The sequence below is a fragment of the Phyllostomus discolor genome, chromosome 4 (assembly GCF_004126475.2).
Source record: "Phyllostomus discolor isolate MPI-MPIP mPhyDis1 chromosome 4, mPhyDis1.pri.v3, whole genome shotgun sequence".
NCBI classification, from domain to species: Eukaryota; Metazoa; Chordata; class Mammalia; order Chiroptera; family Phyllostomidae; genus Phyllostomus; species Phyllostomus discolor.
Window position 1 is genome coordinate 166,279,249 of NC_040906.2, and position 27,583 is coordinate 166,306,831.

Here is a 27,583-nt window from a genome sequence, read left to right on the forward strand (position 1 = left end):
TGAATATTTCTGGGTGTACAACTGTTTAGGAATGAATATGCAAAAATGCTTTTCTTTACCTTGGAAACTCTTTAATTTGTATGATCATATGTCGTCTTGGCACATCTTCAACTCTTATCTTTAATCACAGGATATTTTTGAGCTGAGTAATCATTACAGAATGTTTTGAGCTGAATCCCACTTTACTGACAAGTTGTGAAGTTTCTTCACTTTAAACCACATCTTTACTGATTTTTTTTTTTAAAGATTTTTTATTTATTTATTTTTAGGGAGGGAAGGAAGGGGGAGAGAGAGAGAGAGGGAGAGAGAGGGGGGGAGAGAGAGAGAGAGAGAGAGAGAGAGATCAATGTGTGGTTGCTGGGGGTTATGGCCTGCAACCCAGGAATGTACCCTGGATGGGAATCGAACCTGGGACACTTTGGTTCCCAGCCCGCGCTCAATCCACTGAGCTACACCAGCCAGGGCTATCTTTACTGATTTTGAGTATAAAGTTGGAGATGTGTTCTCAAAAAGTTTTAACCTCCAGTATCAAAACAAAAAACCTTAAGAATGAATTAAACCTTTAAAATAACATTTCTTAAAAGGAAAATGCTTACTTTCTGTTGAAGCAGTCTGGTCCACCACTTTGCGTAAGTCTCTAAAAAATATCTCCAAGGTATTCTTAACTATCTATCTATGTGTAAAATTAGAAATCCATTCCAATTTAGAGCACTCAAGAACACAAAGGTCATGTATCCCCTTTGTTGTTACCACTCTGGCTCTATGGAAACAGTGTTAGTACAGTTAAGCTTTATGACATAGTATTAGGGTTCTCCAGAGAAACAGAACCAACTGCATAAATATAAACATTTAGAAAGAAATTGATTATAGGGAATTGGCTTACATATTTATGAAAGTTGATTAAGTCCCAAGATCTGTAGTTGGAGACCCAGGAGAGTTGGTGGTGAAACAGGGGAGCCCTGTGTAGCTCCAGTCCAAAGACTAGCAGGCTCAAGACCCAGAAAGAACAGATGTTTCAGTTTGAGTCCAGAGGCAGGAGAAAATTGATGTCCTAGCTTAAAAGGCAGTCAGGCAGGAAGAGTTCCTTCTTATAGGAAGGTCACCCTTTTGTTCTATTCATGCCTTCAGCTGATTATATGAGGCACACTTACATTAGATAGGGTAATCTGCTTTACTCAGTCTATCAATCAAATTTTAGTCTCATCCAGTAACACCTCACAGACACATCTAGAATAATGTTTGACTAAATGTCTGGGCACCCCATGACCCAGGCAAGTTGACGTATAAAATTAACCATCACAGCATATTTGTCCTCCATATGGCAACATTTTCCCTCATGTTCTTCAGATGCTTAGTCCATCCATCCCTGTTTGACACGTGAAAGTACAAGTGCAGGAAGTAATGAGTTTCCATCCTGGTCTCTTTTGAAGAGAATCTGGGGAAGCTTTGGCAGAAGCTGACTTTCCCTTAGACATCTTTGCTAGGATGGTGATCATGTGCCCAGGAGAACCTTACTGTGATTAAGAGTCAAATGGTGGAGTTGGGAGATGGATCCAGAGGGTATGTATGACTCCAGAGCCTGAATTCCTTCTACTGTAACATCCTACCTCCGTACCTGTGGGTACAAATGCTGGCTTTGCTACTACCTGCCTATGGGAACATGGACAGGTTACTTAACCCCTCTGTGCCTTAGTTTCTTAAGTTTTTTTGAAAGATATTTATTTTTTAAACAGAGGGGAAGGGAGGGAGAAAGAGAGGGAAACCTCAATGTATGGTTGCTTCTTGGGGCAACCCAGGCATGTGCCCTGACTGGGAATCGACAGCGACCTTTTGATTTGCAGGCCGGCACTCAGTCCACTGAGCTACACCAACCAGGGCTAGTTTCTTAAATTTTAAAGTAGGGATAATGTTAGTACCTACCTCATAGGGTGGTTGTAAAGATTAAGTGAGTTAATATATGTAAAGTACTTAGAAAAGTACCTGGCACTTGGTAAAGGTTAGCAATCGTACCTGCTGTTGTTAGCTACATGATCTGTTCCATTTATGTAACCTGCAATGCCAACTCTCTGGTCCAAATTACAAACCTCTCTTAACATGGTCTTTCCTAACTGGTCTCTCTGTTCTACTTTAAAAATTTATATAATAATGGCTTTATTGAGATATAATTCATGTACCATACAACTCACCCATTTCTGCTTTTAGTTTGCATTCCTACCATCTTATTTGCTATAGGGTAATCTTTTAAAAGATAAATCATGTCACATCCCTGATCAAAGCCTTTCACTTGTTCATAATTCTACTTTAAATACCCCCAGTATTTATCATATTGTGTAAGACCCTGCATGATCAGGTCTTGGCTCTCCTTTCCAGCTTCATCTCATGGCAGACCATACCTTACTCATTTAAATCAGGCACATAAGCCTTGTTTTACTTCCTCAGAAATGTGAAGCTTTTTTCAATTTTTACTTTAGGGTTTTTGCCAGAGCTCTTGCCTCTGTCTGGGATGTTCTCCTGGTTTTTCAGAGCTGACTCCTTTTGGCATTCAGGTGTCAACTTAAATGTCACTTTCACAGGAAGTCTTCTCACAATTTATAGGAGTCCCAGCCATTCCCTAGATAGTTTTTCTCATACTTTAAGGTATATGTGAAGCACCTAGGTATTTTGTTAAAAATACAAGTTTTGATGCAGACTCATGGGGTGGGACCTGCAAGTCTGTATTTCTTTTAAGCTCCCTGGGGTTGTCCATGCTGTTGGTTAGAGGCCCTAGAATATCATGCGTTTTCATCAGTGTACTGATCATCACTACCTGATCCTTTCTTGCTTCCTCATTTAATTTTTTTTGTCTATCTTCCCCTTGAGTAGAGTGAAGCCTCCACAAGGCAAGGAATTTGTTTTCAGTGTTTTTTCACTGGTGAAGAATAGTACCTGAGATATAGATGATTCTCAACAAACATTAGTGAGTGAATGAATGAACAAATTTATCCATGGGTTTTTTAGTTATTTCTATACTAGGATTATTGTGAGGATTGATAAAAATAGTTATGCTACGTTACTTAACCTACTCTTGGCAGACAGTAGGTGCTCAGTAAATGTGAGCTGCTATTAATAGACTCTCCTTCTAAAACACTTAAGTTCTGACAATTCTTTTTAAAATAGTGGTTCTTAACCAGTGTTTGTTAAAAAATTTGATTACAAATCTGAAGGAGACTGTAGTATATTTAAAGATCTTGCCCTGGAAAAAATACTCAAGTGCACATACATAGTATTTTCTTTTCATTTCAGAAGGCTGCTAAAGGTGGACCCTATGTCAAGACCTTGTTTTAAAAAACTCTTTTGTATATAACAGTTCTTCTTAGGGCTATTAGTGACAATTTGTCTTTAAAAATTTATTTTATACTTGGGCTATTGAGTTGCCTCTTCTTTTTGCATTAAGGCTACCATGTGCCATTAAGAAAAAGTATGGTTGTGGTTTATTATATTATTTATTAATGTAGTGAGATTTGTTAAGTAGAGCATATTAACATACACACTGCAGAACTTCAGTTTTTTGTTCCAAATTCCTATCCTAAGATGAAAACTTAAAAAATGGGGGATATTGCTTCTTTTCTTGGTAATAGTGACCTTGCAAACAGACATGGTATGTGGTCCTAAAACCCATTGGACTTCCTGTAAGAATTTCAAAATATTAAACCCCAAAAGTGACAGGGCAAGAAGAGCAAGGAATCTCTGTATACCCCAGGAAAGTGGCCTTATGACAGGAAGCAGAGAGGCTACTGTGGGTAGACTAAGCCAATTTTCTGGAAAATGGGTAAAACTGCAAAGGATATTGTGCTGAGGCTTGAATGCATTGAGCCCAACTGCAGACCTGGAGAGTGCTGGCGGTTAGGACATGCCAGCATTTTGAACTGGGAGGAGATAAGAAGAGAAAGGGCCAAGTGATCCAGTTCTAAGTTCTTTTGTTTTATTATGAAGGAAGACATTGAAATCTTGTGGTTATGTTTACTTCAAAAAAATATTGGAAATTGAAATAATAAAAAATACACTATAAACCTTGGGGAAACTAATTTTTCCTTCTTGGGGGGATTATAAGTACTTTTAAAAAGACTATGTAGAAGGTCATTATAATTGATTATTAAGATTCTAAGACATAATGATAATGACTAAATATTATAGCATATCGGCTATGGAGTTTGGTGGGATCTTCTTAAAATTGTATTTAGGAGAAAGTAGTGAAATAAAGGGCAATAGTGAGGTATTAGAATAGTGCAGACTTTTGGTGCCTTTAAAATCTTCCATTTATGTGTGTAGATTAGTGTGTGGATCTTCAGAATGTCATTTTCCCAATGTCCATGTGGAGTACAATAAGACGAATTAATACAAATCAAAATAATATGGCAGCAGCATCACATAATTTGTGTACACTGATGTATTAACAGATTTAATTTAGTGCAGCTTTTGAGAATTCTTTTGTGTTTCAATTTATACAGCTGCTATCCAGGCTTACGCTGGCCAATCTCTCAGCCTTGAGTGTCTTGCCTGGTTGATTTTCTCTCTTTAAAGATTTTATTATTTTTTTAGAGGAGTTTTAGGTTCAGAGCAAAAGTGAGAGGGAGGTACAGAGATTCCCATTTACCACCCCCCTACCCCCGCCTTGCAAAGGCCTCATTATCAATGTTTCCCACCAGGCTGGTACATTTGTTGAAAGTGATGAACCTACTTGGCACATAGTAATTAACCAGAGTCTGTAGTTTACAGTGGGTTCACTTTTGGTGTTGTACATTCTATGGGGTCAGACAAATGTATTATGACATGTATCCATTATTATAGTATCAAACAGTATATTTTCATTGCCCTAAAAATCTTCTGTGCTCTGCCTATTCCTCCCTACTTCCCCTTTTCCTACTACTGATCTTACCATCTCCAGTTTTCCAGAACATCATATAGTTTGAAAATATAACCTTACAGTATATAGCTTTTTTAAATTCACTCTTAGACTTAGTTGTATACATTTAAGTTTTCTCCATGTGTTTTCACGGCTTGATAGTTCATTTCTCTTTAGTGTTGAATTATATTCCACTGTCTGGATATGCCAGTTTATCCATTCACTTACTGAAGGACATCTTGGTTGCTTCCAAGGTTTGGCAATTATGAATAAAGCTGCTATAAGCATCCGTCTGCAGGTTTTTGTGTGGACACAAGTTTTCAGCTTCTTTGGATATATACCAAGTAGCATAATTGCTATGCTGGATCACATGGTAAGATTAGTTTTGTTTAGAAACCACCAAACTGTCCTCCAGAGTGGGTGTATCATTTTGTATTCCCATCAGGAGTGGATGAGGGTTCCTGTTGCTCCACATACCAGCCAGCATTTGTCACTGTTCTGGATTTTGGCTGTTCAAATAGGTGTGTAGTGGTATCTCATTGTTTTAACTTGCATTTCCCTAATGATGTATGACCTGGACATTTTTTTTCATATACCTCTTTGCCATCAGTATAATCCTCTTTGGTGAGGTGTCCACTAAGGGCTTTGGCCCATTTTTAAATCAGATTTTTTCCTCATGAGTTTTAAGAGGGTTTTTTGGGGGAGGGTATATTTGGACAACAGTCCTTTTATCAGATATATCTCTTGCAAATATTTTCTCTCAGTCTGTGGCTTGTCCTCTAATGAGACTATGGCCATTGTCTTTTGCAGCATAAGGTTTTACTTTGGATGAAGTAAAGGTTATCAATTAATTTTTTCATGGATTGTGCCTTGATGTTATATCTAAAAAGTCATCACTATACACCAAGGTCATCTAGGTTTCTCTGATGTCACCTATTTTTTTCCTAGGGTAATCTTCTAGGAGTTATGTAGTTTTATGATTTACATTCAGGTCTGTAATTCATTTTGAGTTAATTTTTGTGAAGGATGAAATGTCTTTGCCTAGATTCTTTTTTTTTTAAATGCAGGTGGATGTCCAGTTGCTCTAGTACCATTTGTTGAAAAGATTATTTTGCTCCTTGGTATTACCTTTGCTCATACAATGGCTTATATTTACGTGGGTCTGTTTCTGGGCTCGATATCTTATTCCATTGATCTGTTTGTCCATTCTTTTGATTATTGTAGTTTTACAGTAGGTGTTGAAGTTGGGTGGTGTTAGGCCTCTAATTTTGTTCTTCTCTTTCAATATTGTATTGGTTGTTCAGTGTCTTTTGCCTTTTCATTTAAACTTTAGAATTATTTTGTCAGTCTCCATAAAATAACTTAAGTTTTGATTGGAATTGCATTTAATGTATAGCTCAAGTTGGAAAGAGCTGACATCTTGACAATATTGCCTTCCTATTCATGAACATGGAATATTTCTGTGTTTTTAAGTTCTTTGATTTATTCATCAGAATTTTTGTAGTTTCCTTCTAATAGATCTTGTACATATTTTGTTAGATTTATACCTAAGTATTTCATTTTGCAGGGCTGCTAATGTAAATGGTATTGTGTTTTAATTTAAAATTCCATGTTTGTATATTAACCTTGTATTCTGTAGCCTTACTATAATTGCTTATTAGTTCCAGGAATTATTTTGTTGATTCCTTTGGATTTTTTACATAGATGATTATGTCATCTGTAAACAAAGATATTTTTATTTCTTCTTTCCTGTTCAGCAATATGCCTTTTATTTCCTTTCCTTTTTTTTTTTTGTCTTATTGAGCTAAGATTTTTAGGATGATATTGACAAGGAGTTATCTTTGTCAGTCCTTGAGAGGAGACATGCTTGTCTTGTTCCTGATCCTAGCTTCTAGTTTCTCACCGGTAGGTATGATGTTAGCTGTACATTTTTTGTAGATATTTTTTTATCAAGATGTGGAAGTTCCTAGTTTATTCCTAGTTTACTGAGATTTTTAAAAACATCATGAGTGGGTGTTGGATTTTGTCAGATGCTTTGTCTGCCTCTATTGATATTTTTATGTGGTTTTTCTTCTTTAGCCTGTTGATGTGATGGATTACACTGTTTTTGAATGATTTTGCATGCCTGGGATAAATCCCACTTGTTTATAGTGTATAATTCTTTCCATATATTGTTGGACTTGATTAGCTAGTATTTTGTTGGGCATTTTTGTATCTATGCTCTTGAGAGAGATTGGTCTGTAGTTTTCTTTTCTTATAATGTTTTTGTCTGATTTTGGTATTAGTGTAATGCTGGCCTCATAGAATGAGTTAGAAAGTATTCCCTCTGCCTCTATTCTCTGAAAGAGATTGTAGAGAATTGGTATACTTTCTTCCTTTAATGTTTGGTAGAATTTACTAGTGAACCCATCTGGAACTGATGCTTTCTGTTTAGAAGGTTATTAGTTATTGATTCAATTTCTTTAATAGATGTAGGCCCGTTCAGATTATCTGTTTCTTCTGTAAGTTTTGGCAAATTGTGTCTTTCAATGAATTTGGCCATTTCATCTAGGTTATTGTATTTGTGGATTAGTTGTTCTTAGTATTCCTTTATTGTCTTTTTTATATCCATGAGCTTTATGGTGAAGTCTGTTTTTAATTCTGATTTTAGTAATTTGTGTTCTCTCTCTTTTTTCCCCTAGTTAGCCTGGCTAGATGGTAATCTTTTCAGAGAACCAGCTTTTGGTTTTATTGGCTTTCTATATTGATATTTTTATTATCAGTTTCTTGGGTTTCTGTTCTAATTCGTATTTCTTTTCTCCTACATACTTTTGGTTTAATTTGCTCTTCTTTCCCTAGTATCCTAGTGTAGAAAGTCAGATGATTGATTTTTCTTGTTTTTCTAATACATGTATTAATTGCTATAAACTTCCCTCTAGCACTGTATTTTCTGTATTTCACAAATTTTGATAATGTGTTTATTTTTATTTAGTTCAAATATTTTACATTTTTTCTTGAGATTCTTTTGACCCATATGTTATGTTATATAATTTTCCACATATTTTAAGATTTCCCAGTTACCTTTTTGTTACTGATTTCTAGTTTAATTTCATTGCGATTTGAGAGCTTACATTATATCATTCCTGTGCTTTTAACTTTGTTAAGATGTGTTTTGTGGCACAGAATGTGGTCTGTCTTGGTCAATGTGAACTTGAGAAGAATGTGTATTCTGCTGTTGTTGGATGAACTATTCTATATATGTCAATTATAGCCAATTTATTGATTGTATTAAGTTCAACTATGTCTTTTTTTTCTGTGTGTCAGATCTGGCCACTTCTGCCAGAGGGGTGTTGAAGTCTCCAACTATGATAATGGATTCATCTGTTTTTCCTTATAGTTCTATCAATTTTTTTGCCTCACATAGTTTAGTTTGATGGCTGTGATTAGGTGAGTATGTATTAAGAATTATTATGTCTTCCTAGAGAACTGACTTCTTTAGCATTATATAATGCCCTTCTTTTATCTCTGGTACTTCCTTTGCTTTGAATTCTGTTCTGTCTGAAATTAATATAACAACTCCTCCTTTCTTTTGATTAGTGTTGGCATAGTATTTTTTCTCTATCTGTTTACTTTTAATCTATATCTGTCTTACATTTAAAGTGGGTTTCTTGTGGAAACATATAGTAGGGTTCAATCTGACAATCTGTCTTTTAACTGGTGTTTTATACCATTGAATTCAAAGTAATTATTGATATAGTTGGGTTAATATCTACCATATTTGTTACTGCTCTCTATTTGTTGCTTTTGTTCTTTGTTCCAATTTTGTTACCTACTCTTTTTCTATTTTGTGTTTTTTCCCCACATACAAGCAAAGTTTATTTAGAAGTCACAAAGGTAGAAGAAGTGAGCCCACTGGGCTGCGTGGACTCAGGAAACAAGTTACAGAGGCAAAAGAAGGGCCCTTGGAGCTTAGGAGAAAGAAAAGCAGAGCGGATGTGCCTGGGGTAGGAGTGGGGGAAAGGTACAGGTATGATTTAGAGAGGGGGGGAGAGGCGCCTATTTTGTGGTTTTAATTGCACATTTTATATGATTCCATTTCTCTCTTTTCTTAGCATATGAATTAAACATCATTTTTAAAAATCTCTTTTTAGTAGTTGCCCTAGAGTTTTCTATATATATCTACAATGGACCCAAGTCCACTTTCAAATAGTGCAAGAACCTTATAATGACAAAATAATTCTAATTCCTGCTATTACCCATTCTAATTTTGGCCTTTAATATTTACCACTTCGATAACCATTTCATAACTAGTCTCTGTATACCCAAATTAATTTTACTTACTATTGTCACTTAATCCTAATATATTACTGATGGAGTATTTTTGTCTCTTCTACCTCCACTTTACAGAAAACTTTTATTTTTCCCTATTTCCCATTACATTACCTATTACATTGGTGGGTACTCAGTCATTTCTGTGTCAGTGAATGCATTTGGAGAGTAGAGGGACAGTGGTCTGGAAATGTAGGCTGGGACCCTAGTATAGAGTTCCTTGAACTCCAGAATGAGGATACTGTCTTTGCTGGGGATCCCCATGACTACCCTCAGATTTGGGTGATTTGGAGGACTCACAAGACTCAGCTTATAGTTGGACTCAGAGATATGATTGATTATAGTTAAAGGATACAAAGCACAATCAGTAAAGGGAAAAGGCATGCAGAGCAAATCTGGAGAAAATTAGCTGTAACATCTATCTAAGAGTCTTCTCTTAGTGAGTCACATAGAAAGAATATGCTTAATTCCTTCAGCAACAAATTGGTGGATACCGGTGTGAAAGTTTTTATTAGGGAGTTCACTAGAGACTCAATGCCTAGGGTTAGGGGGGTGGTAACATAGCCTCTCTACCCAGTATGCGCTAAAATTCTAGAACTTGTAGAAGGAAACTAGGTGTCATCAACATGACCACGTTGCTGTTCATGGTACAAACATTTATGCCAGTGAGTAACTCTTACCATTTCTGGGAATGGTGGAAACCCTCTTGGAATCCAAGTTCCTAGCCAAGGGCTTACCTTTGCAAGCAGGCTGTTCTAAGGGGAGTAGTCTCAGGCATGTACATGATTTTTTTCACACTATTCATACTTAATGTGATTCTATAAGGTGGGAAGGTGGGTTCAGGGGCTGCTCTGGAATTAGGGGTGGTATAGGTGTGGGAATAGGAGACGTAAAGAGAGTAGGATTTTGTGTCCTCCTTCCCACTTTTCTCTTTAAAAAATTTAGGATTCCATGGGAGGTTTTGTATGTAAAATAGGCACTGCTATTAATATTATGTTTGAAAACCATTCCTTTAAACAATGAGCTGAAATTCAAGCAAATTGAGAAACCACATTTGAATTTTAGCAGGATCATTCCTGCAATTGATAGTAGATTTTGAGAGATGGTGGTCTTGGTAAATTTGGGCCAGGCAGTGATCAGCGGCAGGGAGGCTAAGTTAGGGATAATGGGAGCCTCAGCTGGGGTGCTGTATATGAAGAAGGGAAGAAAGAAATAGTTTAGAGAGTGCTTAGGATGTACAATTGAGTAGCACTGATGACTGGTTGAGGACCTGGATAAGGGCTAGGGAAAGAGATTGTGGGATGGAGTGGGGAGGAAATGAGTGTTACTCTTGGGTTTCCTACCTGGTTGACTCCAGGAAATTAAAGGAAGGGGTGGAAAAAAGTATTTTCCCTAGTGCGAGTATCTCAAATTCTTCAGTACTAATAGGTATCCAACAATTCAGTTCAATTCTGACACTATCTGAGCTGTAACATCAGATCCCACAAATTAAAAGGGCTCAGTTCTACAAGACTGGTTCCATTTCAGATGACACTGCAGTGGGCTGTCCAAGCTATGCACACTTCTGCATGGCCAACTACAAATTCAGGAGTTCCCACAACTCCCCACCCTCACATTTGATAATTTGCAAGAAATGTCTCACAGAACTCAGAAAAATACTTTACTTATGTTTACCAGTTTATTATAAAGGACAATTCAGAAATAGCCAAATGGAAGAGATGTACAGGGCAAGAGATAAGAGTTTCCTTGCCCTGCCATGGTGTACCACCTTCACAGCACTTCTGTGTTCATCAGCTTGTGAGCTTTTCAAATTTCAAAGCTCAGGAGTATTTGTAGAGTTTAACCTCTAGCCTCCACTCTCTTTCCAGGAGGTGAATAGGTGGAGGTGAAAGTTCTGACCCTCTCTATGCCTGGTCTTTCTGGGGATGAGCCCTGTCCTGAAGCTATCTTGGGGTCCTGCTCTAAGTTACCTCACTAGCGTAACTCAGGTGTGATAGGAGGGTGCTCTGTTATGATAACAAAAGAGACTCACAAGATTCCAGGGGTTTTAGGACCCCTGTGTTAGGGACTGAGGACAAACACCAAATGTATTTCTTCTTATACTCTACTGGTAAATATCTCAAATTGCTAGAAATGTTTACAGAATTCTCAACTTAGGCCTCCAGCGTCTACACTGAACCCAAGCCTCGTTCTTGGTCCTGTGAGGCCCAAAGTTCCAGGAGACTCTTTGATTCTCTTCTGCAGGCTGTAAGCCCCTCCATTAGTTAGGGTACAATTTAGGCCTCTGTAACAAAGACACCCGGAAATACACTGCCTGAAATGTTAGATAAAAGTTTATTATTCTTTTACACAAAAATCCAAGCAGGTGGTCCAGAGCTGGTTTGGCAGCTCTGCATGGTTGGAGAACTTTGCTCTGCTTTGGTCAGCATTCTGCATGCTTTTCCTTGCGGGGCTGACTCTTCCAGCTGCACTCATGCACTTTCAGCCCAGTCAGAGGGAAGGGAGGAACAGGGAGGGGGGGTTTACTTTTGTCCCTTTAAGGGGCATGTGGCAGAGCTACACACATTTTAGCTCGCATCCCATTGGTTAGAGCTGGTCCCGTGGCCACTGGGGATGTAAGACAGGTCAGGAAATGGAATATTTGATGGGGCAGGCTTGTACTCAACTAAAACTTCTATTCGGGAAGGGAGAACAACTATTAGAAGATAGCCCTGCCCTAGCCCCGATATTCACAATTTATTTAGATTTTTTTCCTCTTGGGAAAAAGATGAAATAACATTGGGACTATTAATTTTTTTTCTAAAGTAGTTTTCATATTGAAACAGGAAACATGCAAATCCTTTTCTAAAAAAATGTACCAGTTGACTGCTGTTTATTCTTGCTTCTAATGGGGCTCAGGTGGGGAAGGGAAGAGAAATGGGGGGAAAATTGGGTCAACTGTAATTGAACAACATAAAAAATTAAAGGATATGGAAAAAAATGATAGTCACCTACTCATTGAACCTACTACCCCAGATAAGCAATGCAGTTATTATTGGGCCTTATTGTGGCCAATCATTTCTTTCCCAGGAAGGCCAAAAAAGGGATCATAACACCACCCTGCTTAGAAATGGACACATTGTATCCCAACTCTTTGTTTCAACCTAAAGGTATGGCAAAGGGAAGGAGGTCTCATAAGCAGGGGGCTGGAGTCATGTGGTAATGTCTCAGTGTTGTGTGGTTTTTGGATAGAGAATAAAAGTGCAGTGGAGAACCCTTTGTGACTAGTCTCCATATCTTCTGCCTTGGTACTCAAGAACCAGAATTAGGCCTAACCTCAAACCCTGCTGCGGGGAAGATCTGATGACCTCAGATGGCTCGTTTAAGGGAGTAGAGGCAAAGCAGAGACTATATAGCAGGTTAGACTTTCCAGAAGAAGGATTACAGTGATAACCTAATGAGTTTGGATTTCTTCCCTTTTATTAAATGAGATAATTGTAAATATATTTATTGTGCAAAATTGTTTTATATTATTTTAATCAAAATGACATTTACAGTAACTGCTCAATATATTTCTTATAACTGGTTAAAAGCTTTAATGTGATCATGAAACATTGTAGAGCACTATGAAATATCTTCATTTAAGAAAGTCTAAATTATATATATATATTTTTGTTTATAGCCTATACAGTTCAGACACCTGAGAGTATGCCTCCAGCTGTAGCTACGGAAGCTTATTTGAAAGCTCTGGCTGTTTGCCATGGACCTCTGGACCACTATGACTTTCTGATCAAAGCTCATGAGTTAAAGGATGATGAACATCAAAGAAGAGTCATACAGTGTTTGCAGAAATTGCACGAGGACCTTAAAGGATACAGTATAGAGGCAGAAGGCCTTTTTTCAAAGGTGAGGTTTATATGATGTTGAAGATTAAACAGTTAAAAGTGTAAACATTAATAAAATGGATTATGTAGTCAGGTACAACCCTGAAACAGCTTGATATTTCCCACTGGTTTCTTTAAATAAGCTCTGTTGGATCCCCATATTTGATCTCTTGATATTCCATAGCTTTTTTTTTTTGCCTTGGGGGGATTCAGATTGCTTCATGTTTAGGTAATAATTGATGCTGTCCAGTCAAAACGAAAACTTCTGCTCCGTTCTAAGCTTCCCCTTTCTCTTGCTCAGGCATGGCCCAGGATCAGCAGTGGAGAAGGGGGGGTGATTTGTTCTTTCCCTCCTCCCTTCTCTGCTTGTCTGGCTTCTCTAGGGTCAGAGGAGAGGGATAGAAGATTAGAGTGAATAGCAGAGCCTTAAGTGACTAGGTAAGGGCCTTTGGTGTTGACATGCTAGCTCTTTGTTGAAGGACATGTTCGTGGGTTCCTCAGGATTTCCCTGAGGACCTTCCCAGTGCTCCACTCTCTGACCTCTTAGGACTCCAGCAGAACACCCCACACCTCTGCATTCTCCTGGGACCTTTTGCACTTGTACTAGGCCTTCTTGGGTGGAGTCGTTTCAGAACAGTTCTAGCCAGATCACCTTTTGTGGTGTCCACTTAGGCCACAAGAAGCATAACATAACATCTCCTTTCTCTAACTCCTATGGCATAGTCAGCTCCTGCCCTTGAACTTCTGCAGATAAGAAGTAGGCACCAGTCTCTGTTTTTTTTCCTGTATTCCTCCATGATCCTGGGGATGTGTCAAGTTCTTCCATGAACTCCTCCACCCCCTACTTTGATAGCTGACTGTGGATTTCCTCACCTAAGCAAGCGTCCTGCCCATCTCAGCATGCACGCATTCCTCATCTTTTTAGATGCTTCTTTTTGGATACCCCTGTACTTGGCATGATGTTTATTTTGGGGAAATGCCACAGCATTTCTTACCCAGCGAACAGCTTCCTACCTTAATGACTTTCTTCAGTTCCACTTTGGTTTTAGAGCTGATTTTTCCTTTTTTCTCTTTTTAAATAATTGCTGGATGGATATGACTAGTGTCTCTCTTAAGAGTATAAGAGAACTTGTCTCCCCTTATTCTCAGCTTTGAGCTTCTACTGAAATTGTAAGATGACAGGAAAACTCCTATTTCCTTGCTTATTATAGAAGTCAATGTCCTCGGTGGTGTCATCTTCAAATTATGAAGGATGGTAATAGTAATGAGTTAGAATATGGTTTAATCTAAGAAACTAGCTTTCCTTTAATTGGCCAAATCCCTGCCCCCCCCCACACAAATATTCATTTAGTAGAAGATGTTTAGAAGAAAGGTACTGTATAACAAGTGTTAGTGGTACTTTATTTAAAAACCACTGAAAGTAACTCTACTTTTTAAAAAGCACTGAGAATATAATTAAAATTTTATTTTTATATAAAGAAAAAGGCTGTTACCGTGGTAATATCTTTTGGTTAAAAGGAGTGGAGGTTCGTTTAGGTTACACAAAGAAATGGAGATTCAGAATAAGACTACATATGCAAATAGCAATGAAGGGTGTCTCCACCACGCAGCCAGGCCTTATGGAGCTTGAGCCCGCAGAATCAGTGGCTCGGAAAGCTCTGATGATTTGAATGCCATGGTAGCACGTGCTAGTTACTCTGGTGCTCTTCTATTCATGTAATCCTCTTTTGTTCCTTTACCCCCATGTCCATTTTCACTTCTGTTTGTTTTACCAACTTCTAAATTCTCTGCCTGTATCTGTGGTTTAAATCCCCAAGTAAGAATCTGATGAGCCAAACAATCACTTAATCAATGTTTGGTCCAGCTTTCACACCGGTTTTTTCAGAGACTACCAGCCAGGGTAGAGATTGTATCTCTGCGTAAGTTGCCACCCAGGCCTCCTGTGAGCATGGCAGTTCCCCTCAGTTGTAGACCATGAGTATGATAGCCACTATGGTCAACTAGTGTAGTGTAATGGTTATAGGGATTAATGATGAATTACCCCTTTTGACGGCCAACCTTTATTGTTTGACTCTTTAGGGGTATTCTCCCACACTTCCAACTTTGATTTCTGAATTGGCTGTGTTGGGTCTACCTAGTAAATAACCTTGGTTTTATTGTGTAGTTGTAAATCTTATGTTAAGTAGGAGATTTGACATGTTAGGTAGTTTCCAATGTGTCTAGTGAAAGCTTATACTTGTTAAATGCTAATGCATATGTGAATAAATGTTTAGTTGTCAGATCAATCTCTTTGTGGTAATATTTGTCCTACTGTAATTTCTTCAGCCCACCAAATCCATTTTTTAAAAAGATTTTATTTATTTATTTTTAGAGAGAGGGGAAGGGAGGGAGGAAGAGGGGAAGAGAAACGTCAGTGTGAGAGAGAAAAACATTTATCTGCTGCCTCTCGTAAGCGCCCTAACTGAGGACCGAACCCGCAACCCAGGCATATGCCCTGACGGAATAGAACCAGTGACCTTTCAGTGTGTGGGACGACACCCAATCAACTGAGCCACACCAGTTAGGTGAACCCACCAAATCTTCAACAGTGAAAGTGACCCAACTGTCTAACATAATTTGAGAGAAACATCTACAAAGCTTTAGTTTTTGAAGATTGTAAAGATGCCACAGACCTACTTCTTCCAAAACATAAACACTGGTATGCTGATTATCAGAAAAGGAAAAATTTTTTCAGTGATAGAAGAACTTTATTTATAGAATTTATAATTTTGGTAAATAAAATTTAATTTTATAAACATTTGATTTTGTTTTTAATGCAGTTGTTTAAACATTCATTGTACTAAGAAACTTTATTACAGCTAAGCTGTAATATTAAAATAAAATACACCTTCACAAAATGCCAAAATTATTAATTAATGTGATAAAATTGGTGGCAGATCGTTTGACCACTTTCACCTACCTACATAACAAGGTTTTCTTTAATAAAAATTTCAAAAAGTTACAAGCAGATGACTGTGCTATATGAGCAACAAACTATGAAGAATGAGTATATATGAACACTTTACTTTTGTTATCAATAAGACAACCAGGTTAATCTACACATTTAAAATATGCGTAATCGTTATTGTTCTGTGAGGTAATTAGGCATAAATGCTAGTAGTTCATGTAAATCACTATAATTAGAATGCCTTTTACATAGCCAAATCAAGCATTTCTGGAGTCTGGGAGGGAGAGAATTAAGTGGAGTGTGGAGCTACTTCAAAAATTGCTGTTTCCATTAATCGGGTACACAGATTGCCAGGCCTGTTCAACTTTTAGGGGGAGAAATCATAGTCCAAGAGACCTGGGAAGGGGCAGGGGTCACAGATTCCTTTCCTTTTTCTTGTGCTCTTCACAAAATAATTTTCTTTTCTTCCCCTATGAGAAATTATTATTTCTAATTTCTTCATACATCCCACTATTTTTTAACTAGATACCTTTCCTCACCCTCCAAAAAACAATGCATATAGCAGGTGGAAAAGAATTGCCCTGCTTTTAATCCAGCTAATCTAAGGTCTTGATGCTGTATTGTTTTGGATCCTAGCACCTGGAAATTGTGAGTAGGGTATCCGGGATATGGGCTGTGGACTTTCCTCTCAGGAGATGCAGGAAGCCCTTTCGTTAGTTATCTAGGAGTCTTCAGAAGGGCCTCTAGGCAATGTGCTGGTTTTTCCTCAGCTCCTCCCTTCACCCCTCCTGCTAAGGGCATGAGTGTCTTCTCGCCTCCATTCCTCTTCCTAGAACTGACATTCCTTGTAGGTAGAGTGAGTTAAGCATTATGATTTAGGTAAAGCTTCCCTGATCTCCAGAATTTTATCCTAGAAGATTGTAAGCAACATTGAGTACAAAATGGACAATGTCTATAGCTACAGTTTTGTTAAAGACCAGAAATATTTTTAAATGAGTGTTTTCTTATGTTAAGCTTTTATGAAAGCTGAAGCAAAAGCATTATGTCCTAACCCAATGACAGCATTATCTGTAAGGAAGTGAGATTGGGGATCAAACTACATTTTTTTTGAGAACTAATACATGCCAAAGACTCATTTAAAATCTGAAAATGAGAAACAAAGTGTGGGGCCCTCCTTCAGACTCCAGAATAATTACCCAATGTAGTCAATTACATCTTAGGTTTTGTCATGGTTCCAAAAGGTGAAGTTACGCCATCATTGTAGATGAGAATAAACCCCTTTAAATGAATTTAATGAATTATTAATTAAACAATTTTAATAATTTATTAAACAAATGATAAATTATCAAATAATTCATCAAATAAATACCTTAAAATTAATTTAAAGAAAGGGGTAGAGCCTCATTTTGTAATGTTACGATTGGAATTTATCTGTCATTACCAACCAAGCTGACTGCTTGGTTGTGGCAGCAGAATTATGTAGCTCATAAAGAGGCAGTGGTACCATGGAATCTATGCTGAGTTTGTACCTAAGTCTCTGGGTCAAAGGTCAGCAAAGATTTTGTGTAAAGGACAACATAGGAAATTTTTTTAGATTTTCAGAGCCATACATATGACCTCTATCACAACTATTCAGTTCTGCCATTGTCAAAGTGGTCACAAGGAGATACATAAATAAGTGTATTCCAATAGATAGTTATCTACAAAAACAGGTGTCAGCCTGGACTGGGCTCACAGGCCATAATTTGACCTCTACTCTAGATGACTGCTACCTGACAAGATTTGAGCACTGGTGGGAGGCCGTTAATTGTATTTAAGGTTTACTCGAACTATACTTAGTCTAGCTTTCCAACCTAATCTCCTATTACTTCTCTTTACATGTGCCTGCCTGTAGTCAGCAGGACTGTTTTATTCATTGTTCCATTATATGAACAAAATAGTCCATGACATATATGGAAACTTGAAATGTGAATGAGTTGGCATTGAAAATTAGTGTGAAAAAGACTTTAATAAACAGATGAGACAATTGATTATCTATATTGAAAGTAAAATAAAATTAGACCTCTACCTCTAAATAAAAAATAAATTCTATAGAATTAATGCACTAAATTTAAAGTAAAACTTTTTGAAGAAAACACAGAGGAAAGTTCTTTATGAACTTAGGAAAAGAAGGTATTTCTTATACAAGATACAAAAGCCCGGATTATAAAGGTAAAGTTGTATATATTTGACTCTACTAAAATCGAAAACTTCTAGTCAATAGAAAGCACCAGAGAAAAAGTGAAAAGGCAGGCCACACACTGTGAGGAAATATTTACATCAAGATAACTGGCTACGATTGCTATCTAGAATATATAAAGGACTCCTACCAAATAATAGGAAAAAAATTAACAAACCAATAGAAAAATGGACAAAGTAGAGTCTATTTTGGGGGCATAACTCATGGATACCACAAAAATTGATCAATAAATCAGAACATATTTCTAAAATAGAATGTTGCATAGCATGGGGACAAAAAACTCAAAATCAGGATTATTAACTCCTAGGAAGAAAGGCACAAAGTGAGGCTTCAGCTGTACCTAATGTTTTATTACTGAAATGTTGGAAGAAATATGTTAAAATATAAAGATTTGATCAAACTGGGTGACAGGTAACCAGGTATTTAATATTTTCTCCATTTTAGCCTGTTTATAATATTCCATAGTCAAAATATTTTCAGTGTGACTGTGAAATATTTCAACAGGTTAGTTTTTTTGTTTGTTTGTTTTTGGTTTTTTAATTATTTTGAGCACTGAGGTATGGGGGAGCTCTGTCCAGCAAAGCTCTCCTGGCTGCTGCAGATGAGAGTAAGTCTGCCAAGACATGATCTGTTTGGGGAGAAAAGGCTGACCAGTCCTTCAGAGGTGGAAGACTTGAGCCTCTTTCTCAATGGGCTTTTACTGGGTTTAGTTTGCACAGAAATACAGGGTGTATAGGTAACATCAATCATTGTCAGGCAGTAATGATCAAGGAATAGATAACATTCAAGAACTATGAGGGCTTATTCTGAGTCAGGGTCAGACTGAAAGAGTGATGTCAAAGGGCTATAAAACTTTAGAAAACAAACTAATTTTATGCCTGGACCCTTACCATTTACATTGAGAGCATTCTTAGCAAAGCAGGTTTCAGAGGATTTTCTGCATTCTTTCCTAGGCCTGACCATCAGTTCTTGCACAGGGCTGTACCACCCTCCTGCATTGTTTCAGGTCTGAGTCAGGTGGGGGGTGTGGGCAGCCAAGAGACTAGGAGACTTTTTACAGATAGAATGAGGACTCAGGCTATAACAAAGCCGAGGGGTGAGGGTCTATCACTCCTTTTCTACAGTCTCCTAAGTCCTTCCCTGATGGCCCCTCCATGACCATGCCTGGCTTAGGTTGTTCCTCCCTTGAGGAATCTTACCCATCATTGACTATCCAGCCATCCTGCCGGGGCCAAGCAGGGTGAAGTAAAGGGGGCAGAGGCTGCACCCCTGCTGGGAGGATAAGCTTTGTCTTAGTGGCAAAGGGTCCCAGGGTCTTTTTACTCAGCCTTAGCCATGGGGGGGGTTGCAGCTTCTGAAACCAGGCAGGGTGGTTCCCAACACTGAGGAAGGTAGTTCCATGGTATAGCTGGGAAAAGCAAATGATTTTTAGTTTTATAGAAGCACCTATCAGAGATAGAATGTGTACTTCTTTGTTTATCAAGGACTCTGAATTATTATATATAAATTCCATTCAACAAAAGGGGAGTTGGTCCTCACTGTGTGCAAGGCTCCATGCTGGGAGTCAAGGATACAGACATGAATAAGATGAATGGTTTCCCATTTCAGTGATACCTTGTTCAGTGGAGAGAACAGCCATAAGCCATTATTTATAACTCAGTGAATTAAGTATAAAAATTCAGGTGGGCATAAACTGCATATGAGAACAGTCTTTGAATGCCCACTGTAAAAGGATACAAGTTTATTCTGTTCTACATTATTGCTTCACTTGGTATTTATAATTCTTATTATCATGAAGATAAATTTTATGAATCAAATTATTGATTTACTCTTGAAGAACTAGATTCCAAATGTGGTTATATACATCAAAATTAACAATATAAAACCCACAAACTATATATGGTACAAATTTATGTAATTAACTTTATATGTATTAACTATTTACCTCTGAGAAGGATCAGTATCACTATGTTTAAAACAAATTTTTCAACATTTTTTTAAAAAATGCCAGTTAAAAATATATTCAAGTTATTTTAATCTTTTCTTATAATTAAAATAAGATACTGCTCTGGACATTTAAAATGGCTTTGCTGTTTCAAATGGGTCCAATTTCCAAATTGTCATAAAATAGTTTCAATATTACATAAATTCTACATTATTTTTGTAGTAATGGACTGTTAATTAAATGCAATATTTACTATCTAGAGATCATCATAAAATGTAAATACACTCAATAAGATTAAAATTTAAATAAACTTTATAAAACACTTCTGAGAAATATTCTATAAAATTTCCATTTGTGCAAAGTATGTTACTTAAATAATAGCAAATTTGGGGACTTATAGAATTGAAAATTACTTTTGAAGAGAGACAGAAAGTCTCAAGTTTCTGCTCAGGTAAAGGATGTTCTGTAGTAGGTTTGTGTGAGGACTGAGTCAACTCTAAAGGTAATTTTTTATTTTGAGGGTGCATTCACTGTTGACAGTTTCTTGTGGGGCCTTCCAGAAATGTTCTTTTCTTTTGTATACAGTGAGACCACAGCATACACACTCCTATTTTTGTTGTTGTTGTTGTTTTTGTTTTTACTTTAACACTGTGCCTAGGAGACAGTCCCACATCGGAATCTCTACTTATAAGAGCTACCTCATTCTTTTTATTTTTTTCATGTGAATATCCAGCAATTCAATAGTACTCCATCGTATGAATATGCTGACACATCTTTGTGTACACGTGTGCCCCTGTAGGATAAATTTTTACAAATGCAATTGTTCAGTTCAATGGTATATGTACTTTGCATTCTGATAAACAATGCCAAATTGTCTCAAAAAAGACTGCGGCAATTCATATTCTTATCAGTTTATGAGCCTGCCTGTGCCTATATCATCAATAATACTGGATCCTCTGAGACTTTTAGACTTTTTTCATGCTGGTGTTTTATTCTTATTTTAAATCTCTTGTCTTTTATTATTTGTTAAGTATTTTTTATATTCCTAAGCAATTTATATTTGTTTTCTATATGCTTAAGCAATTTGTATTTGTTTTTCTTATTGTTTATAAAAGAAAGCTCTTTGTTTACTAAGGAAATAAAATTCTTGTCTATAATAAATGTTGCTTTTTTTGCAGTTTATTTGTCTTTTTATCTTCCTTAACATTTTTTCCCAAACAGAAATGTTTAACTCCACTTTTTAAATGTATCTATCTTTTCCCTTATGGTTTTTGAGTTTATGTTTTGCTTATAAAACATTATACTTCAAGGCTGTAAAAATACATTCATATGAAGACGTCTGTAAAGATGTTGATGAGAAGGAATACAAGAGAAGTGAAAAATTTAATTTGTCTCCACCTTCTCTCCACCCGAGAAGGTGAGGCAAGGGGCTGAGATCCAGAAATTGGTAGAAGGTTGTGTTGGGAGAGGAATCATCTTCCTTGGTCACAGGAGGAAGAGAGGGAAGGATGGGTGCAGATATGGGTGCAATTGCAATTGCATACAGGAAGTGGAAGGTGTTCCAACTCGGTTCCTCTGTTTTCTCTCTGTAAAGAGGTAGGAGACATGTGCTGAAAGTGATGGGGGAAGTGTAGTTTAGCATGAAGGGAGCTGAGGAGGTTTTAGAACATCATTGCAGAGAAAGAGTGAACTAACCAGGGAAACAGTTATTGGCAGTGGGGAGGGACTGGTGAGAAGGTACCCTCTGCACTGCAGGCCTCTCAGCAGTCTTCAGATGTCTGGGTGAACATGATGGGAAGGTCAGTATCTTAGTATGAGATTTTTCTGTTTTTAGCTATTTTCCATTTTTATTTCTAATTTTATTATATTACGGTTGAGTACATTGATTCTTTGGAATTAATTGTTTATGGCTTAGCATATGGACTATATTTGAAATTGTGCTATATGTTTTTGAATGTGTTCTTGATTTGTTTGGTGTAGAGTTTTAGTTATAAAATATCCTGAGTGTACAGTACTGTTGTTCAAACCTTTGAGAAGGGTGTTTCAAAGGGTGCATGTTTCTTTTTTCATGGTCCATGAGTTTGGATGGAAGCAGTTATCAGTAAGCACATGAAGTTTTCAGTCCTCATTGTAAGCAAATGGGTCTTGTGATTAGGTATGCAGAAGTAGGCAGTGAGTGGGAACTCCCTTGCACTCTGCCACACACCCAATAGATAAGAAAATAGAGGGTTGTAGAGTTGATGTGGCTTACCCAGAGGCATGTAGCTAGTAAACAGTGGAATCAGAATTTGTACCAGTTCTTTTGGGTTCAACTCCTTTACCCTTTGGCTGTGTCTTTCATACTTGGCAGAGGTAAGTGATAGGTTACCATGATCTTCCAACATCATCCTTAAGTTTATCATCCGTACAATCTACAATTCAGTGTCTTTGGACTCATCAAAAACCTATTGGGCCCTGGCCAGGTAGCTTAGTTGGTTAGAGTGTCGTCCCCATACACTGAGGTTGTGGGTTTGGTCCCAGTCAGGGCACATACAAGAATCAACCAATGACTGCATAAATATGTGTAACAACAAATCAAGTCTCTCTCTTCCTCTTCCCCCTTCTCCCCTCTCTAAAATCAATATATAAAAAAAAAAACATTAGGATAGGTATCATCATTATCCTTTATAAATTTCCTAAGATACAAGTAACATGACAAATCTTACACTGGTCACTGGAGAAACTTACTCATGTTCACATTTTCATGTGCTTGTCTAATGTTGCGCCTGTGCATTTTAGGGGTTGGGTGTGTATCAGAGTCTTGGCAGGAGACAGTTCACAGCAGATGTTTCAAATAAAGACTGAATCAAGAGATGACTTAGATAGTCACGGACAGGGCAGGCCTAGGGCAGCAAATAAGGCTTGGAGTGGGGAGGGGGAGCCTGGAGGGAGCTGGAGCTGATGGTTCCGGAGGGATGTGGCTCCTGGAGACCCAGCACAGAAGCAGGGAGGGAACGGGAGAGAATGACCTGAATTGCTCTCTACCCATCCCTCCTATCTCCTGCAAGTAGTGCCTCCTCCCAGGGGCTGAAACCAGTGAGCAGCCAGCCAGCAAGCCAGCTGGCATCCTGGGGTACAGAGGAAGAAAGAGAAGGGCTTTGGGGGAGGGGAGCCCTTGGAGAATACCAGCACCAGGGAACTATGCCAGGGTGGAGTTCTCTGAGACATAAGAACAAATTACACAAAATTAATACATTAAGAAAGGAAATTTAATGAAACTGAAAACTAGGTGAATTGTGAGAATTCGGTTGTAAATTGTAAATTAGGTAAAATGTAAATTAGGAGCATGTAAATGATGTGGGTTCCTGGGTGTGAGTCACTCTGAAGAAGACTGTGTGACTCCAATTCTCCCTGAGTTCACTGCTATGAGAAAAGAATTTTAAAATTTATTTAGGACCCATTTTACAGCCTTCTAAATAGTCTTACTGTTCTCCATTCAGTCCTCTGATTTTCTCCTTAAAACAGATTTTTAAATCTCTTGAAATAATTTCAATAATTCTTAGAAGACTGAAATTTTATTAGGAGAAGACCGGCTTGCCTCTCCAAGTGAAAATACTTGTGAGTATGTACTATTATTTAGATAGATGATATCCAATATTTATTGTTAGAGGAGCATCCATGTTATTTTTCAATTTATTTAGAGTAGAATCTGCATCTTAAATAGTATTTATGTCATACCAGTTGTTTGTGGTTTCAGATGCTGGAGAATCTTCCCCCTTGGTACTCTGTAATGGTATCTCTTTATCATTTTATAAATATTACTATAAAGTATATTACAATATATTATAAATTAGATATGTTATATAATATTTGCCAAAGTGCTTTCTCAGAAATATATGGAGTTTGAGTGGGTAAATAGAAGACAGCGCCTTGAGTGCATATTTCTCCCAGTAGCACTGAATTCTTTGTGTCATCCTTCCCCCATCTTTGTTATTTCTTTTTTGTCTTGAACTTCATTTATTCAGCATGTATGGTTTCTATCCTGTGAGCGGCACTAGAATAGGCCCTAGACTATTCTTACAAAAAGTGTTGTGAAGAATTATAAATTGCTAGGACACTCCCAGTTTCCTAATACAGAATGCTACTTTCAAAAGATTTCTAATACATAGAATATACTTCGAGATTATTAGGTTGTATGTAAGTTTTCCGATTTGAAGCTGTTCTAAATTTGTTTAAGAGCATAACACTTTTTTTTTCCTCCCAGGCAAGTTGAAAACAAAATAACCAGTATATAGGAATAGATCATATAAGATATTAAAACAAGACAAATTAAGAGGATTTGCCAGGAGTAGTGATGGTTTTCAGTTGAGATTTAAGAATAGATGGAGAAAACAAACTGAGTGAACAACTAGAACAGGAACAGAATCACAGAAATGGAGATCATATGGAGGGTTATCAGCAGGGAGGGGAAAGGGGAAGAAAGAGGGAAAAGGTACAGGGAATAAGAAGCATAAATGGTAGGTACAAAATAGACAGGGGGAGGTTAAGAATAGTATAGGAAATGGAGGAGCCAAAGAACTTATATGTATGACCCATGGACATGAACTAAGATGGGGAGTGCTGGAGGGAGGGGAGGTGCAGGGCAGAGGGGAATAAAGGGGGGGGAATGGGACAACTGTAATAGCATAATCAATAAACTATATTTAAAAAAAAGAATAGGTGGAGAGTTAATGTGCACAGGGAAGGCATCGAGCTGGCAAAGTGAAAGCAAAGTATATCCTTTTGTGTAAACCACAGTACAGGTTCTTCTGGAAGGGATATGCTGGTGTCCCTAGGGGCTGGATTTAGTAGGGAAAACTGAACAATCAGGAAAGTAGGAGACGTTTCTGAGGCAGGTTGGAGTGATAAAAAACCAACAGTATTGTCCTGGCTGGTGTGTCTCACTGGGTTGAGTGTTACTGCAACCCAAAAGGTCTCCAGTTTGATTCCCAGTCAGGGCACATGCCTGGGTTGCAGGCCAGTTCCCTAGTTGGGGGCATGCAAGAGGTAGCCAATCCATGTTTCTCTCCCTCCCTTCCAAATAAATAAATAAATAAATAAATAAAACCTTAAAAAAAAAAACAATAACAGCATTGTGTATTAGATTCTAGATTTTGCCGATGTTCTCTGCCCAAATGTGTCCTCCAGTTGGTACGGAATGGCATAACCTTGGTTTCTTCTTTTACTTTTCTCTGAATCAAATTCTCTCATTTACTGTATTTTGCTGTATATAATGTGCATTTTTTTGCCCAAAATTTGAGAGGAAAATAAGGATGTGCATTATACATGGGAATACATGGGCATACATGACTACCTACCATAGGTATAATAATCAGTATGATAATCCTGTGTATAATGCTCACAAAAGCATGGCTGCGCATTTTACATGACAAAAAAACAGTGCTTTGGCTTGTTGCGCAGATGTCTAGGGACTGCTGCAGCGCTTAAAGGTTATTCTTCTAACTGGAACAAAGTTCAGGACGGTTATTTGGGTTGATAATATTGGGTTAGACAATCATATACTTTACAAAGTGTTCCCCCAGATATTTCCAGTACCCACCCAGCACCAGGTATATTGGGTTGGCCAGAAAGGCCATTAAGTTTTTTCGTAAAATAAGGTACATTTTTCATTTTCAGCAATAACTTTATTGATTTGGATATTTTGAGTATGTCAGTTATCTCCTGCTATTGGTTTCTAGTGGATGGAGGCCAGGGGTGCTGCTAAACATCTGCCAATGCATGAGACAGTCCCACAGCAAAGAATCATTTGGCCAAAATGTCAATAGTACCAAGAAACTTCGCAAACCACTTTTGATATGTTTAATCAGTCACAGCACCTTCTCCATACACTGCACAAATTGTTTTTTGGTTTCAGTTGTGTTTTTACCTTCCTTAAAATAATAAAGCATCATAAACCAAAAATGTTACCTATTTTCTTCCATCTTCAATATTAAAATGGATGCACAAAAATTTACCAATTTTGGTAAGCTTTTAGAAAATGCATGCTGATACAACAGGTATCAAAATACAATCTAACAAAATTGTATCAAATGAAGTTAAAGCCATCTAAGCACTAGTAAAGCCACCCAATAATATACAGTAAAGAGAAAGTTTCCTTTTGTTTCTTTCCTGAAGCCCTCCCCCTCCTGTTTTGGTCTGGACTTGCTTTCTTGACCTGCTGTGCCACAGCCGTCCTGGAGCAGCCCTCCATCTCACCAGGGCTTCCTTCCCAGGATCCTCTGTGTTTCCTGGAGCCCTGCTGGGGAGGTGTTTTTGAGATCCTGTGTGTATGGAATGTCAGTTTTCCATTTTCACACTTGATGGGTAGATTAGATAGGTTGGAAATAATTTTCCTTCAAATTTCATTCAAAGTCTTTATCTGCTTGTGGCCTGTTTTCTCCACCCTCCTTCCCCCACTACCTTGAATGTCTGTAAGATCTTCTTTATACCTCAGGAGTTCTGAGATTTCAGGTTTGTAACTTGGTATGTGTCTTCCCTCACTGTGTTGGATGCTCAGCCTGTCCTTCCAGTCTAGGAATCAAGTTCTTCAGTTCTGAGAAAAATTTTTGCATTATTTCATAGATAACTTCCTCCTCTCTTTTTATCTCTATTTTTCTCTATCTGGAATTCCTTTTTGTCAGATGTTGGAGCTCCTGAATTAATTTTGTAATTTTCATATATTTTTCATCTTTTATTGCTGCTTATTTGTTGTATATTGTAGAACATTTCATCAAGCTTATCTTCTAAACCTTTCTCTGAGATTTTATTTCTGCTACCATATTTTAAATTTCAGAGTGCTCTCTTTTGTTCTTAATGTTTCTTTTTAAAATTGCATTTTGTTCTTGCTTTACAGTTTTAATAGCTTTTCTTATTTTTCTCAGTATATTAATTATGTTGATTAGGGTTTTATTTTTGAAGATTTCTTTTGCTTGTGTAGTCTCTGTTTTCTGTGAGTTTTTTGCCCCTGCATATTTGGTCTGGTTTCCAGCTTTCATCTTTGAAGATTTTTTTAAAAACCAGGTGTCTAGGTTGTCAGTTCATTTTAGTGTCTTTTCAGATACTAACAAGCTGATTGAAAAGTCCATCTTAGGTTGGTTGAGTGGTATGTTTAAAGCGATCTGGTAGGGATCCAGGTCCTTCTGTGGGAGAAATCGACACCTAAATGCCTTTGAGTCTTTTCTTTTTTTCTTCTGGAGATCATTTCATTTCTCCGGAAAAATTCTTCTAATCTGGTGCTTGCTGGGAATGAGCTAGACTGCCATTGTTTGGAGAGCCTGTTTGGGAACGAGGGGGAAGATTACATGGTTAGCAAATGGTATAGGGAATATAAACTTTGTGACTTCAGTGCTCTTGCTCTGGGCTACTATGACTCTTGCCTCGT

At 37.5% G+C, this 27,583-nt stretch overlaps 1 protein-coding gene across 2 annotated transcripts in view; it reads left to right on the forward strand.

The window, feature by feature from the left end:
- Positions 1 to 27,583, forward strand: part of AFG1L (AFG1 like ATPase) — a 196,291-nt gene that overhangs the window by 19,567 nt on the left and 149,141 nt on the right. For both annotated transcript variants that reach the window (XM_028510644.2, XM_028510643.2), the window contains exon 2: positions 12,852 to 13,075. In XM_028510644.2, the coding sequence (XP_028366445.1) occupies positions 12,852 to 13,075 (224 nt within the window). The remainder of the gene's footprint in view (positions 1 to 12,851; positions 13,076 to 27,583) is intronic.